General features: G+C 41.9%; 1 protein-coding gene across 1 annotated transcript in view; it reads left to right on the top strand.

Moving 5' to 3' along the window:
- Positions 1-352: 352 nt before the first annotated feature.
- ube2e2 (ubiquitin-conjugating enzyme E2E 2) overlaps positions 353-16,246 on the top strand; it is a 31,994-nt gene continuing 16,100 nt past the window's right edge. Inside the window, exons 1-3 of the mRNA XM_083761808.1 lie at positions 353-492; positions 2,492-2,675; positions 3,902-3,952. Of these exons, the coding sequence (XP_083617934.1) occupies positions 2,500-2,675; positions 3,902-3,952 (227 nt within the window). The 5' untranslated portion in view covers positions 353-492; positions 2,492-2,499. The remainder of the gene's footprint in view (positions 493-2,491; positions 2,676-3,901; positions 3,953-16,246) is intronic.

Genomic DNA, 16,246 nt, shown 5'->3' on the forward strand with positions numbered 1-16,246 from the left:
GGGTTAGGATTAGACATGTTAAAATGTTTAAAAAATATATATATATTTTTTCAAAGTTAGATGTTCTTTTTTAAATAACAGTACAAGCTCACAATGATGATCGCAATCATCTCATCAGCTTGTATAGATCGACTATTTACTTCTTTTTTTTTTATGGTGATGCATTGGAACCCCCCCCCCCAAAGGATGGTGGACCCCACTCTTTGAAAACCACTGTCTGAATTAGAATTAACTGTAGGTCTAGGCCTGGGCGCAGGCTTTCTTCTCACACACCAATGCAGCCTGTGTGCATGCACGAGCAGTGCGCGCAGACCGGGCAGACGGGAGCGCGCGTGGAGGCGGTCCGGGCTGCCTCAGTTTTCTGTAATCGCTTTTCTGTCGCTACCTCCAGTTAAATAGCAAGGACACGAGAGCGAGCAGACGGCCGTGTAAGGATATACTTTTCACCTGGGATTATAAATACGGAATACCCCATCGACGGCCAGCTGCCAGGTAATATTAACTCACGAATGTAGCTCGTCTCTCGTTTAGATGCGCATAAAGTAAGTAAATGTCCCGCTGAAGTGGCGTTTTTTCCAGTGAGGAGGAGGAGGAGGAGGAGGAGGAGGGGGGACGTTCCTCCCTTTGTGCCGAGGTAGGGTCAGTGCACTCCTCCATGCACACAATGTGGACACTCCGCGAAAACGTTGAGGAATCGTCGCACATTTCGCGAGCCGCTCATCTTGCCCTGGTTTTTGTCGTCGACTGGCCTCGATCGGCCCCGTCTGGCCGCTGTGGACGATCACAGCGAAAGGCGTTCTCTGCGTATTTTTCCCCGAGTTTAAAACGGCCGAGGCCTGTATTCTTTTAAATGCCCCGTGGTAGTGCGTACCCACCGCGGCTTCTACTTTTCCCCCTGTAGCCCCTAATGATGTTATTATTGCTGTGTGGACGGGCTCCATTTCACTCGGAGGGGGCGGCGGGGTGTGTGCGTGTTTGTTGGGGAAGGGGGGGGGGGCGACCCATTGTGTTTGTCGTCCTTAATGTTGTTGACATATCCCATTTGATCGATGTCTTTTGATAACAACCACAATAACAGTAAATCCCCCCCACCCCCCTTCACTTGGCCTTTGATGGATTTCACAGGCTGCAGTCTTCACACGTTGATGTCACATCTCAAACGTTTGCGGCTGTTGGCGAGTCGATGCATGTTTCTGACGAGTGGGTACATTTAGGCGTTGATGTCCCTATCATGGATGGAACAACCCCCCCGGGAAAGGCGAGCCGTTCGTGCCACTTTTAGTTCACGGTTTTGATTAACAGCTTCCCTTCTCCCTGGGATATATAGACTGTCCTATCAGTTTCAGTTGTGTCATACAATATGTTTATTTTAGCGTTCCATGAAGAGCGCTTGGCATAATAGTTCAGCTTCAGGGGCAATCTATGTGCTCCATCACACAGGGGGCACAGTGGTCTGTTCCATGTGTGTCTCTTCTCTTCTGAATGATCTATCACAGATGAAACGGTTACAACTTAGTAATTGCATTTGCTCCCACTCAGCAGGTTATCACTAAACATTTCATCAATTCAATGGGTGCAGCTATTCTACAGGATTTCCAAACCCTCATCTCCCCCACTGTAAAACTAGAAGCATGGATCTCGGAGAAGAGAAGGCCACATTCTGTTTTTCTTTCGTGTCAATGAGTAATTAAATTGACTTAATCGTGTGGGTCCTAATGAATACCCCACCCACTGTCACATTATATAGGCATCGTAGCTTTATCCCCTGTCAGATCGTTGTAGGCTGCTATAAATGTCTACCTTCAGCCCACTCTCAGCATGTCCTGCAACAGTAGCCCATTCTATTTTAGCCTGCAAGCACGACCAACCACATCCATTACATGAAAACCCTTAACTTGGCTGCCCCCAAATGTACATTTTTCTGAGATTTATTGACTTTATTGTGCACTCTATGGCAATTTGCCGTCACTTCAAAATCCTCACTGTTCATTTAACTCGGATAAGTGTACAAATGCAGTGGTTCCCAAAGTGGGGTCCAGGGGACCCCCAGGGGTCCTTGAGGGAGTTCCAGGGGGTTCCCAGCTAAATGATAGTTGGGAACCAAATGGACCCTTATGGGTCTGTAACTCTGAGACTGTACAAATGGAACCAAATGGACCACTCTCAGAGTTAAATTAACATTTTACAATATAAATTGGGGGTCCCAGAGATAGAAATGCCATTAAATGGGCGCCCGTAGCCTAATGCATATCAAACTGGGGGTCCTTGAAATTACGGGTTGAGAATCTCTGGTAGAGCTGTAAAAATCTTCTCTTATGAGGGTCTGTGGGCAGATAAGTGTCAATTTGGGGGTCCTTGACATGAAAAAGTTTGGGAACCACTGTACAAATTGACCCAACACTGGGGATTTCACAGTCTTTCCTCTCTCTCTCTCTCTCTTTCTCTCTCTCCCTCCCAGAGGTGATCTGACGTGCCATTCTTCCATTTTCAGGGCCCAAGATGTCCAGCGAAGTGCAGAGACCGGACGACAGCCCCAGCACCAGCGGGGGAAGCTCGGACATTGAGCAACGCGAAGCGGCGCCACCAGAACAGGAGCGGGAACAAGCACAGCCCAAAAAGAAAGAGACCAAGATCTCAAGCAAAACCGCTGCTAAACTCTCCACCAGTGCCAAGAGGTAAGAGCGTGAGTGAGTCTGGTTCAGACACGTGGTATTTAGGCAGGGCATGTTTGTTTGAAGGCCTCTCTCTCTGCCCCCGGGTGTAGTGTGTGTGTGGTGTGTGTGTGTGTGTGTGGGGGTGTGTGTGTGTGGGTGTGGGTGTGTGTGTGTGGGGGGGGGGGGGGGGGGGGTGGAGGAGTTAAATAAAGCCAATAGGGCCCGCTGGCATTGTTACTTTGATCAGTGTTCCTATTCAGTATGCCACTGAACCCACATAAAGAGGGTAATTTATACAGATGTCAGATACTCAAGGTGGTAAAAAAGGTACTCGAAGAGATACTCAAGTGATACTCAAGATGGCCTGCACTGTACAGTGTAGAAACTGTAGATGGCCTACACTTCTTGGAGAATCTTGATTGAACCATACATGTTAAAATCATCAGTGTTAATGTATCCATTTGTAACTCTTAAAGAGTTTACAAGTGTACATTCTGAAGAGTTAAATGAACAATAAGTATTTTAGTGCATACTGCATACACTGCACCAATTCCCCAACCAGCCAGCGCCACTCAACCCCTTGCAGACAAGGCAAGTGTTTCTCAGAAAGGCAGGCGATGACAGAATTATGCAACGAGTTGAGCAAGCCTCTTTTTATGACAAAAGATTGATTTTGTGATCTCCCTTTGTGTCTGTTGTAGCACCTACTGCAACACAGGGTCTTCAGAATGAACAAAACTGTAAAGTTTGCTGTTGTCTGAAATGTAGTCAATGTTATTGAAGCATGAAGATTATTGATATTCTGCAAATACACCTTGGCAACAGAGTTGGAACAATTGCCCTTCAGTTATTCTTTGGCATCTGCTGTTGAATGTCATTGCAATACTCTTTAATCTTTATGTATGCCATTCAGTTCAGTAGAACTTGATTGATCCCATATGGGACATCAGTGTTAAATATGCAACATAAAACATACAATTCAATACAAACGTATACAACTATACACTGTATAGCAGGTATGCTTCGAAACAGTTTGTTTTATAATCCATATTACACTTTTCATATTGATTTGATTACAGCTGTCAGCTTTACTACTGTGTAATGACATACGACGCATTTGTAATTGCGTTGGTAATGTTTGCAAAGAGGATAAAGGTATTAGTTTAATTCTGGATCACTATATAGAATTAGCAGACATGTGTTGATCTGTAACAACAGATTAAAACATGAATGTTTTTATTTTCCAGGATTCAGAAAGAGCTTGCCGAAATAACACTAGACCCACCCCCAAACTGCAGGTAGGTCAATGTTATCTTTCTAACTACATCTTTAGATCTCTGTACCCAAATGGAGCTTGTATGGACACACTTCTCTTATTGTTAGACCATGCAAATGAATTATTCCCTAATGTTTCCTGAATAAACAATCTATGGATGATGGACAAAAGATTGAGCTTTAACGCTCATGCCTTTTGTCTCTCTGCTGCCACACTGCCATAATGCTATTCCATGGGTTTTGTTTCGGGGATGATAATCTCTGGCAGATTAGTGAAACTCCTGCTTATTCTAGGGTTGTTTATTCCTTAAAAACACATTCAAACATGGGAGGAAACGCAGCGATGTGTCTTCAAATGCTGTTTCAATTCTGATGTGGTCCCCCCTCGTTCTTATGGGGATTTACCACAGACAATGGTTATTGTGTGCCACTGCCACGGCCTTTGGCCCTTTGAGGAAGAGATATGTCGCTAGCGAGTGGCAGACCACATGTGTATCATCCACTCCAACGTGACTAAAGGCATCCCGTGGGGACGCATTGCAGAAGCCAGCTCCTATTAACTTAAATAACACAAAGTGACATTGTCATTGATTATGCCTTTGTTTATTACAGCACTAATTATCCTCCAAATCAGCACTCGGCGCCAAATTTAGAAAGAAAATGGAGGCCAAACCTAGATTCAGGATGTTTCACTGCAGAGGAAGATGAGCTCTGTAGGGTGTTGAGATGTTGACAGGCACCTGTTTAAAATGATTAAGGAAAATGACTTCATCTGGTGATATTAAATTACTTAATCTCAGAAAGCTTTGTTGAGGGAACAAATTGATGGTTATAATCCGAAAGTCTAATGCATGCTTTTTACTTTGTTGCATGTCTGTCAAAATATCAGATCTACAAGCTGTGATGTGTTGTGAGCTTGTATATCTGCTTTTTTCAGTGCGCGACACAATGTACAAGTTGTGCAACCAAGTATAAACCAGGCTGGAGACTTAATGAGATGTTGTTTTACTTACAAATAATCTGTTTTCAAAAGGTATCCATATTGCCTGGGAAATAATAAAGTAATCCAGACGAAGAATGTAAATCCATAATTTATTCTGACCCCTCCCCGAAAAGGCCTTTCTGTCCCCACCCCTTATCCATAATTGATACATTATGGATGATTATTGTCTCAACTGCTCTGTTCACTCAAATAGATTAGTGGTCTATATAGAAAGAGAACGTGACTTCACACCAAACAAGCACAGCTTCTGGTTAGGGTTAACCTGTCTTTGGTTGATGACGCAAAAAAGGCGCGAGGTGTTGTGTGGTGTTCTTGGCGGGTTGCCGTCTGTGAATAATACTTGTCAATAAATGGAGTAGCATGTGGCGCTCCAAAGAGACAACTTCAGCCGTCATCTATCCTTATAAAGAGGGTCTAAAGCTCACATTAGTGCCCTGCGCCTCGGAACGCCACAATATGTTAAATATATTGAACTGAGCCGTCTTGTTTGAACGAGCGGTTCCATTTGGTAACACTACCAAACGGAGTCTACAGCCAGCAAGCAAAGGAACTTTACCAACGCAGACTAGGCAATGTATATCTATACATGTGCACTTAAATAAGATGATCATTGTAATTAACGGTAAATCATGCACAGAAACGTGGTTTTATTTAGGCAACATGATCATTGTGATGTATGTTCATTCATAAAGTCACTGAGGATAGACAGACTGCTTTCACATTTACGCTTACATTTATTAATAGACTATATACCTGCCCCCCTACCCCCCAAAATATTCCGCGAGATTTTCCGTGTGCGCATGGTGGTACTCATGGCAATATCTCAAGGTTGGCAGGTCTGAATAGCTGAAAACCTCAGAAGATGGCGCCACCTGGGGGGTGGGGGGGGGGGAAGCAGCGGGGGGGAGGTCGCTCGCTCGTTCTTGTTAGCAACGATGGAATCAATGTTTCAAAACTCATTTCCCATGTGAACAATCAGTGTGCAATTTACATATTTGCACAAACAAGTGGAGGCAATGTCGTCATTTGTATGCCACACAACACTTGCTTCTGGCCAGGTTGGCCTGAAAGGTTATTCATTTCATTCCCCCAGCACAAATGGAGTCACAGCCTGTTGGCCCCCCTTCAGGAGACAGACAGTCAGAGTTGCGCGGTAAAGAGATTCACCTCGGTACATTCAACACCCAGAGCTGGGGGCCAGATGTATTTCTTTCATCTGACTCTCTCTGAGAAGCTCAGGCAGGAGAGAATTTCCCAACCTTGTCATTGTGCAGTAAAACAACTCCTCTGTACCATCTTGTTGTTTGTATCACCCATGGAGATGTGAATTGGATTATGCCGTGGTGTACTGCACAGTATACACAGCTTCAGTGTACATACACAGTAAAATCCTCATTTGTTAATTTATCAATTTGTGACGATGAAAATGTATTATACTCTCGCAGTTAAATTAAATGTGAAAATACATTGACAGAGCTTTTAAAAGTGTTATCAAAATATTGCTTTCCCTCCAGAATATATTGTTGCGAAGTAATCATTTTAATAATTATGTCTGGTCCAGAATTATTGTTTTGTTTACCTCTAACTGGACTGCCCCCCTTCTGTTTTCATTGATTAAGGTACTTTTTCCCATGGCTCCAAGCATCATTACAATGTTACAAACTACCTTTTAAAGTTAATACATCCGTTTTCCTTTGAACAAAATTGGTACAGGTTTATGCTATGTCACTCACTCTGCAAAATGCAGAAGAGGTATTTAAATTCCACCCATAGCTTTATCTTACTCCCAGTATTGTGGCAGTGCGCTCATCACCCTGACTTTGTCATGCATCAAATTCAAAACAATGAGAACATTTTGAAATTGAGTATTTGACATGGTAATAATTCTGTCATACACTTATAATATGCTGTACATATTATTATATCATGTAAATTAATCAGGACGTAAAAAAGAAAAGCATTTCTCTGGAGTGAAAATTGTTATCTAGGTTAGAATCTAATTCTATGAATCTGAACTCTTAAGCCAGAACGGCCTACACATAATGGGGAACAATACTCGGTTAAGGGTTAATTTGAAAGGGCCTAGGACACTTCAATTAATATTGTTTAAGCACAATTACCGTAATTATCTTTCAAAGGAAGAAACCCTTAGACTTAGAACAATACAATATGCACAATGAATGGCAGACTTAATTTGTAGATCTGTAGATTGTTTGACTAAAAAGTCAGTTTTCTTTTTTCAAGATTTTTTTGAGCTTTTCTATGCCTTTATTGATAGGTAGACAGTAGTGTGACAGGAAATGGGGAGAGAGATTGGGGGGGGGGGGTGATGTGCAACAAAGGTTGTCGGCATCAGGACTCGAACTCGCGGCATTCTGGATTACCAGCCTACGTGCCAGGCCGGCTCGGGCCGGTGGAGTCAGTTCTGAACAAAGATTTAGCCATATCCACCCCCCAAATCCTGCCTATCCATTGACCACATAGACTACTAGCTCTCTGGTTTCTGGGTTTAGCGCTGTTTGTGTTCACAACTGTTACATTGTTGTACTTTTTAACTCATTACACACAGACAAAACCAGTCCTTATGGGTCTGTTTTGTAACTGTAATTTTCAGAGTTAAATTAAACACTGCATTTTACAATCAATTTAAAATTAATTTACAATTTAACAATCCTCCCACCCTAACTCCCAGGAATGGTACACAGATCATCAATCACAACACAAATTAATTGATCAAAAATAGCAGTTACACCACAAGGAAAATAATTATGGGAAAATGGAATAGGCATTGCATTGGCATTTTGAATCTGAGTGAAGGGATAATATTCCCTTATCATTCCCCTTTCATCCTCTACCCTATTCTATCATCCTCATGTACTTGTTCTGATGGGCTCTGGTCGAGGGAAAGAAAATAATTTCTACCTTTCATCCCAAGCTCTTTTGTGTCCCATGCATGATCAATTGAATGCATTCACACCTCTTCTTAGTGTACTGGTTATGTGAAGGCTTGCACCTTCTCACATCCTTTCTAGTGACTGCCTGTCATTTGGCACATTGGGATGTCGGAATTCGGACACATTGAGAGGGGAAGACCAGTTATGGTCGAATCATGTTGGGAGTTGCCTTTTAATTAAATAAAGGCTATTCCTCATTTTAACTTTATGAGTGCCCGGAATGTTTTTTTTTCTTCCTATGCCTTGATCCTGTTTGATCCGTGTGAGCACCTTTTTTTTTTTTTTTTACTATAGTCAGTTTTGGATTTCCTTTCCTGTGAGCACTGAGCACCTGGTTATTCCTTTTTTTCTGATATTAATTTGTCCACAGTTACAAATGGATAAAATTTATACTTGATATAATTGACTGTATAGGAGTGACAGATAATGTACCTTATAGGTAAGGAAGGTGAGTGGTGTTCCTCTTAAATAGACTAGATGGAACAGCACAACACCCCCCCCCCCCCTTCTGCATTTAATTGCTATGATGATGCGGTGTCCCAACAATGCCCAAAACAGAGCCGTCACTCCCTGATGACATCATGGAGGGAACGTTCTTTTCACAAGACACCCAGCTGGTCATTTCGTCATGTGTTCACTGGCTCCCGTCCCAGACGTGAATATATGTATCTCTATCATTATCGAGTGTCACCAAGAAGCTTCCCTTTGTCAGTGAGGTCTCTTGACCTCTAATTGTCTTTTAGCTGATGGGGTAATTTTCATTTCTGTGGCAACTGCATGTGTTGGCGGTGCGCTGTGCTGTGCGGTGCTCCTATGGGAGTTTGTGCGAGTGACGCACCCAGAACCATTTTTCACAGTGTTGAGTGCCATTAAGCACAGCAGGGAGGGAGGGGCATCAATATTCATGAAAGGGGCGGAGTCATGGGGACAGGATGGGATAGTGAGTGAGTGCCAGAATGCCTCCTGGACATTCTGCTGTCATCTACTAGTAACTTATAGAGTTGTACGGGAATCAATCTATAGGTTTGCTTCTCCACAGGAAGCCTGTCTGAAGTGAATAAATATAGCAAAATGTTTTCAGATATTACATTTATTTGACCATAGACATCTTGTCTTGTACTATGATGTATACACTCATTATGTTATGGGATTTCCTTCAGGATCAATCTATCTGAAATTTAACTGTAAATACCGGTATGTATGAATAGAGTCATCATACTTTGTTGTTACATTATTGGCATGTCCCTCACCTTTAATGACTATTGACTATATTTATATTTGGCAAAATGTGTGAAATTGAATAAGAGCACCTTACGTCACAAAGCAGAATATACGAACATGCATTGGCCCTGCTGGTCTTAAATGCAACGTATACTGTAGTAATGCAGTACCTAATGATGACACATGGTGCAAGAACAAATGGATGTCACCTACAGTGAAAAGGGTCTTAAGACATGGTTCTGGTGTTATGGGAATAGCTGGCATTCTTTCTGCATCTCCTATTTATACTCTCAGTCTGCCGTCATTCACGTCTCGTTACAGTAAGTTCAGAGTGGGAAAGTATTTGCTCCCAGTGAATGAAGGTAACATATGCTCTGCTCGAGACCTCAGACATCAGCTCATGTTAATGTGTCCGTAAAGCTTTCCGACGCAACCCTTGTTTGACAGCTAATGCCCGTCTTGATTCATGCGTGTCATTGAATTCTCTATGTCCTCATTTGCGAGGTACTTTCTGGCAATCATTTGTCCAGAATGTTATTAATGGGTTTGCGGGGAAACCATGCATGAAGCACCGACATTTAGACATTTTGTGGTGGAGTGTTGTAGCCGTTATACAACAGCTTCACAGAAGCAGTGTAGGTCAGAGACAGTGACAGAATGGTAATCCTAGATGATGTCAAAGCAAGTGTCTTTTTTGTGATAGTTGTCAGTGAGTGAGGAGGGGAATTCATTGTTAATTCTATAACTTTTGCTTATGAATGTTCAGGTCATTTTAAAGATAATTCATGTAATTTATATCCTTAATTCTCAACCCTTTCTGGACTTTAATATTGTGTTCTGGCTTGGATCAATGGAACTAATTTAAGTATCAAACATAACTAACAACATAAATTAAACATTAAATTAAATTAACATCACTTTAAGTTCTTATTTATTCGTATAACTTTATAATTCTATTACTTTATACTATTTAACATAATCTTAGTGTTTTGCCAATTATTTGTGGGCCCACTTGCCTGCCTCTGATTGGCCTCCATAGTAGGGCGACCACGAGGCATTCTCACATTCTAAAACAGTCAGAAAACCCTTTTCTGGCATCCAGCTCGGTAGTGTGCCTCGAGTCGTTAGTCATTAGACTCTCAACCCACACCTCCTGGTATCTAATCCCACTGCCGGCACTATTTTTTCAACAACTGCTACTACTTTTTTTTTTTGGTCCGATAAAGTATAGTTTTAGACCGCGACGGAAGGGCCCTGTCTCAAGCGAATTTGAGCCGCTCGCTTAAGCCGACTCAGCCCAGTTCGAGTTTTAACCCGATATGCACAGAATAGTAAACCCCTATCCCCCAGAGTCCCACAAGTAGGGAAAGTCACCATTTACACAAAGCCGGCAATGCTTGCGAATGTGACATGACTAGACAAAGCAGTGCGTCACAGAAGGGGACGTTCGGTAGACCAATCAGAGGCAGACGGGGGCGGGTCTTTTCATAACTCTTTTGCTTATTAGATACACGCAGGCCAAACGGCTGCTTGGAGTAATTTTGGAGATCGGGTGAAAAGACCATACACAGTCAAATCCTCAGTGTTAATTGAACTGATTGTGTACAAATGGAACCGCATTTGGTTCCTTTTGTCCCTTTGAGTTACGAATGGACAAAATAGAAAGTAGTCTTTAATCATAGGCCAATGTGAAAAGGGTGCCATTTCTTCTTACGCCTTAGATGGCAATTGGATGATTTGAGGCATTTTGTTCCAAAAATGTGTTTTGTTAAATTCCGACCTATTGGTGAAAAGGGTGGGATATATTCCTCTGCCTAGTAGGAAAGTCTGTGAAAGATTTCACGTAAATTGTACGCTGCGTTCATGATTTGAGGCTTTTTGTTCAAAACGGGCCAATCCTGCAAACTTTGAAAGCCAATGTTAGCCAATTACGATGGAATATGAAATATTGGACAAATCCGTCTTGAACACATGACTAGAGATACTGTGTAAAGATTTGCAGGATTTTTGGAAATTGTGTTTTACAAAAGTTGGACTCCTGGTGGCGCTCTAACGGGCCATTCTGGAAAATTTGGTTTATCATTGGCATCTAGGGAGTGTGTCTGCAAAATTTGGCATCAACCAGGTTAATGGTGCCGGAGATTAGCTGGTAAAGACGGACGGACACACACACAACGCGCACACACATGGACGGAGTGCAAAACATACTCTCTCCCCATGCCTTCGGCCTGGTGGAGACAATTACTAGTATAGTAAACGATTAGAAGGGGCAGCATGGTTTAATAGACTAGTTGACTAGCTGTGCACATCGCTATTTTAAACTGCTTTATTTTCTAATTGTTCTTCAACAAATAGCTTATGCATTCTTGTGTCATGGTTAACATTACAGTTAGCCAAGAATATTCACTACGATTTAGCGGTTAGCTGTCAATATTGTGGGTTTGAGGTCATAAAGTCCTCATTGTTGGGACTGAAACATCTTGTGGTGTTGTGTCATCCTCAACTCCAGGTACACACCGCTGAACTGTGGGTTAAGTGATATTTCTATGAGTCATGATGATGTGCCGTTCATGCATGCAAAGCTTGTGTATTATGGTAATGATAGATGCTATACATTATTCATTTGTAGCCGGAGGCAAACGTTTGCACTGCATAAGAAGCTCTCTGCAGGCAGCACCTTGGACACGGGGAGGGAAATTTGCTTACCCCAACAAAATGCATGTACCTCGGAACCATCTCACTGAATTAGAATGGAGGGCTAGGGGATAATAAACGGAGCCAGGGTTTTATTTACAGCATTGTAAAACATGAGCTGCTGCCACAGTGACGGGAAAGAAAAACTTCCTGAAAGAAAGGACAGATTTTTAAACCGCTGCCTCAGTGTATACATCCTCAGCTCAATACCAACGGTTGTTTAGATTGATTGAACCCAGCATGTGAAATTGCCTTCTTAGGGTTCAAATCCACCCTTGGATGTGAAACTCTTGCACACATAAACTACATGTATTCAGCCTTCTCCCTCGAAAAACAGGCTTGTTGCCGAATTAACCATCCAGTCAGTAATTGCAGTATTCATTGTGCAGATGAACAGTAAAAGGCTTGATTAAAAACTAACCATGTCATTTGAGACAATAAAGATGAGAAACTGGAGGAAGATGGTGTCACCTCGGCCGTGGAGCTACATGGTGGTCTTGGGGCTTTTTCACGGTCGGGGGGGGGGGGAAAGTAGATTGCTTCATTAAAGTCCCTGTTCTGATAGCCTCAGCAGCCAGGCTGATAGAATGGAAGATCTTAACTAAATGAGTATACCATTAGGGGGGGCGGGGGGGAGTGCCTGGGGGGAAAATGAACTAGAATGGCGAATAATACACCTAATAGCTTTATTTTGCACACGGCGGTATTCACAAGCTGAAAAACATACTGATTTACATTAAATTACGGGTTTACTTTTCCATGGTTATTTATTGTCTTGACATAGAGTGTTGACACTCACTGCTTTTCACTGATAGTACTGCCATGCTAAGCAACTGCCCTTTCGCTTGCTGGCTTGCTTTTGAAGTGGGCAGGTTTTGTGCCTGCTGATGTTGCTATAGTGCTGGTACCACTCACACTCACAGAGTGGGTGTTTCTTTTTAAAATGTACATTTATTGACATTTATCTTGTATTATGTGGTCTGTAAGTAACTTTATTGTAGGCTATTTGCACAATTGTGCAAAGACAAAAGTTCTACATTCTGAAGTAAAAATGTTATTGCTTGTTAGTGGTAATAAAGTTGGTGGAACAATTTCATTAAAACAAATGATAAATGTCAGCTATTGACATTTCATTGACCATGTATGTGCAGTATCAAGATATTATGAAGAACAAACATTTATTCCCTGCATTCCTTCATCTCTTGTCATTATACTGGCAAACATTCTTTGAATGTCCTTTGCATACATTTAATTTAACTTGGGAACCTAATATGCAATACCCGTTTTCATAGCACCCGTTTTAATTGTCTGTGTCCCTTTTGTGCCCATACTGTATATGGAGATCTCTGTATCTGTCTGCCTGTGTCTGAAGAGTGCAAAAGGAGTGGGAAATTTGGTATATAGTTTTTGTTATTGGCCTAAAATATTGTCTATATACATACATTCATTAATCCACTTGCTGACCGACTGTCTGTATTGAGCAATTTATTTTATAAGGGTTTATATGTGATCATACCATAACAGCTTAGTGCCCGAGATAACAAGATAAACTTACGTTTGTCCAGGACGCCATGCCTGAGAAACTTTTTTTGAGTGGTGCAACCACTCCTACAACCAGCTTGCAATGTCCTCGTACGTGTTTGTGTGTCTGTGTGTCTGTGTGTGTGTGTGAGCATGAGTATGTGACTTAAAAATAGCAGTAGGGGGCGCCAGAAACAGTGAGAGGGGTAGTGACTCTAATGAGAGAGAGTGAGAGAGAGGCGGGGGGGGGGGGAATTGCACCACTCAGTTCACACGTGTGTGATTTTTATAGCATTTTTAGCTAACGACCCCTCGCGTCCATGTAAACATGGCCAAAATCCCTGCGTGCACGCACACACGCCGTCTTTATTTGCATTATGGCTCATAATGCACTCAAAATGCAATATTCTGGGCTTCATTAGAGCTTAATTTGACTTCGATATGACAAACTGTAATCGCATGGACAGACAACCTCCATTGCTCTGACGTGAGACGGCCTCCTTTCAGTTCTGGTTCAAACTGAAGTAAACATCCGCTAGCTTTTTCAGCTTTTTCCCCTGGTTTGCCTGATAGGGCTGGCACTTCATAGGTAGAGCTCTGGCGTTTTGAGTAGCATGTGACGTATCAAACTAGGGTTTTCATGATTCTGAATCCATTCCAAGCATTAGTTTTTCACAAAAAACACTCCTTGGGCTAAAAACAGTCATAATCGTTAAGACTCGTCATCACAAATGTGATGAGGTCAGCATATTTTGGACACATTTGGCTATGGCTGTTTTTAGCCCAGTGTGTTTTCCGTGCAAAACTAATGCTTGGAATGGATTCAGAATCATGAAAACACCCTAGTTTGACATGTCACATGCTACATAAAGCATAAAGATTTTTTGAAAATCTTGCCTTTTATATAAGTTGTTAATGGTATGGTCACATATATCCCCCTATAAAAAATGCTCAATACCGACAGCTGGTCAGCAATTTAATTCATGAATGCATGTATATAGACCAGGCCAATAAAAAAAAACTATATACCAAATTTCCCACTTTAACTCTTTTTTTGCCACGCTAGGTGGCAGCAAAGTGTAGCTAACCTTTGCCAGGCGATCCAGTGATTTTTCCATCATATTCACAGCCTGTTGAGCAGCCCCCAGACCACTGCTGCAACCATTGACTAGGTACGAATATATTTGTACCTAGTAGACGTCCCATAGCTGGGGGGTACGAACATATTCGTACTTAACCCATTTTGGGCGGGAACCCCTTTTGGTGTTAGCATCATGCTATGCTTTAGCTATTGAAAAATAGCAGACCTACAAGCTCGTAGCGCGCCACCGAGTGGCGTGCTACGAGCTTGTAGGTCTGCTATTTTTGAAAATTCGAAGAACCACTGACATAGAAACGGCTATTTCAGAAAACTGTCAGGATGTAGAAGACATTTTTAGAATCTGATCTCAGGTCAGAATGGGTTAACTAGCTAGACTGGTTAAGTAATCAAATGGCAGGTGTTGGGTTGCCATGGCAAGGAGGCTGTAAAAATCTACATGTGAGGGGACCTCGTTAGGTCCACTGGCAGAGCCTGATCAGAGCCTTTTGTGGTGTTTCTGGACAACGGTGTATCCCACCGACTCAAGGTGGGGCACTGCACTCCCTGTGGTGGTGTGGAACGTGTGTGTCAAATCTGAAGTCGGTGGGGCAAACGGTTCTCGAGTTACGTGGATTTCAGACGTACGTACATAGACACGTATGTGGTGCATTTATAGTGGGATGACTAACTAGCTTTGCAGAACATTTTTTCTATCCAGTTTTAACTCCCCAACTTTGCTGTTCTGACTGCTCATTCATTTTCGAATTTGTTAAAGTGAGCAACTCTCCAAGACACTATAATCTTTGATATTATGCCAATGTACAGTAAAACTTGGATCAGTGATGCAGTCCTTACTTTGTAATCCAGGACTTTAAGGTTTTATTTATTTGTTTATTTGTTTATTTTCACATACAATTTTCTTTCGGAGATGATACACAAGGTCAATAGAAATGTGAAGGAGAAAGCCTAAAAACCCTCCAGGGGATTGCAAGTGGCTTCTCCAGGCATGTTTATACATTCATAGTTTTAACATGCAGATCTTAAACATTAGAATACAGATAAAATACAGGGACAGTGAAAGGACGAAAATATACTGTATAACAAGAAAAAAGCACAATAGACAGAATTCAGACAATAAAACCGCTATAGGAGAACATGGAGTACACCAGGTAATTTAGCAGACCGTATGGGAAGTACTTGGTGGTTAGGAGAACCTTCTTGAATTGATGAGAATACAATTGCCATAGATGTAAAGGCAGGGAGTTCCATATTTTAGACCCTCTGAAGCCTATATTAAATTAAGATTGAGACGTACGGGCATTTGGAGGTCTGAGGTGATTTGAGCTACGTGTTGGATAATCATGAACCTGAAAATTATAACAAAATAGATTAAAAGGTGGGAGCCATAAACAAATAGACCAATTTGAAGATGGTTCACTTGGTAAACACTGAGGACACCTAATCGACTAAATAAAGCCTGAGAAGAATGTCTTGGATGTACACAACTTATTGTTCTTACAGCTCTCGTTTCTGAAGACGGTATAATGGCTCAAGTTTGGTCTGAGTACTAGCCCAGACTATATTACAATAATGAATATACGGATAAATCATAGAATAATATAACATAGTGGCTACCTCAGAGCTGATCAAATGACGGGTTTTACGTAAGATACCAATACTCTTAGCAATTTTTGTAGATGGACATATGTGATTTTTGCACTATTGTCAAAGGTTATTGCACTATTGGATTAAAACTCATCCAGTGCCACCAGTTGGATACCAGTTTTGGCCCTCGTTGCCACCGAAGCCCATTATAAATAAAAGAAAGAACATGAAATTATAT

The sequence above is a fragment of the Protomyctophum parallelum genome, assembly GCF_964188405.1.
Source record: "Protomyctophum parallelum genome assembly, chromosome: 3".
NCBI lineage: Eukaryota > Metazoa > Chordata > Actinopteri > Myctophiformes > Myctophidae > Protomyctophum > Protomyctophum parallelum.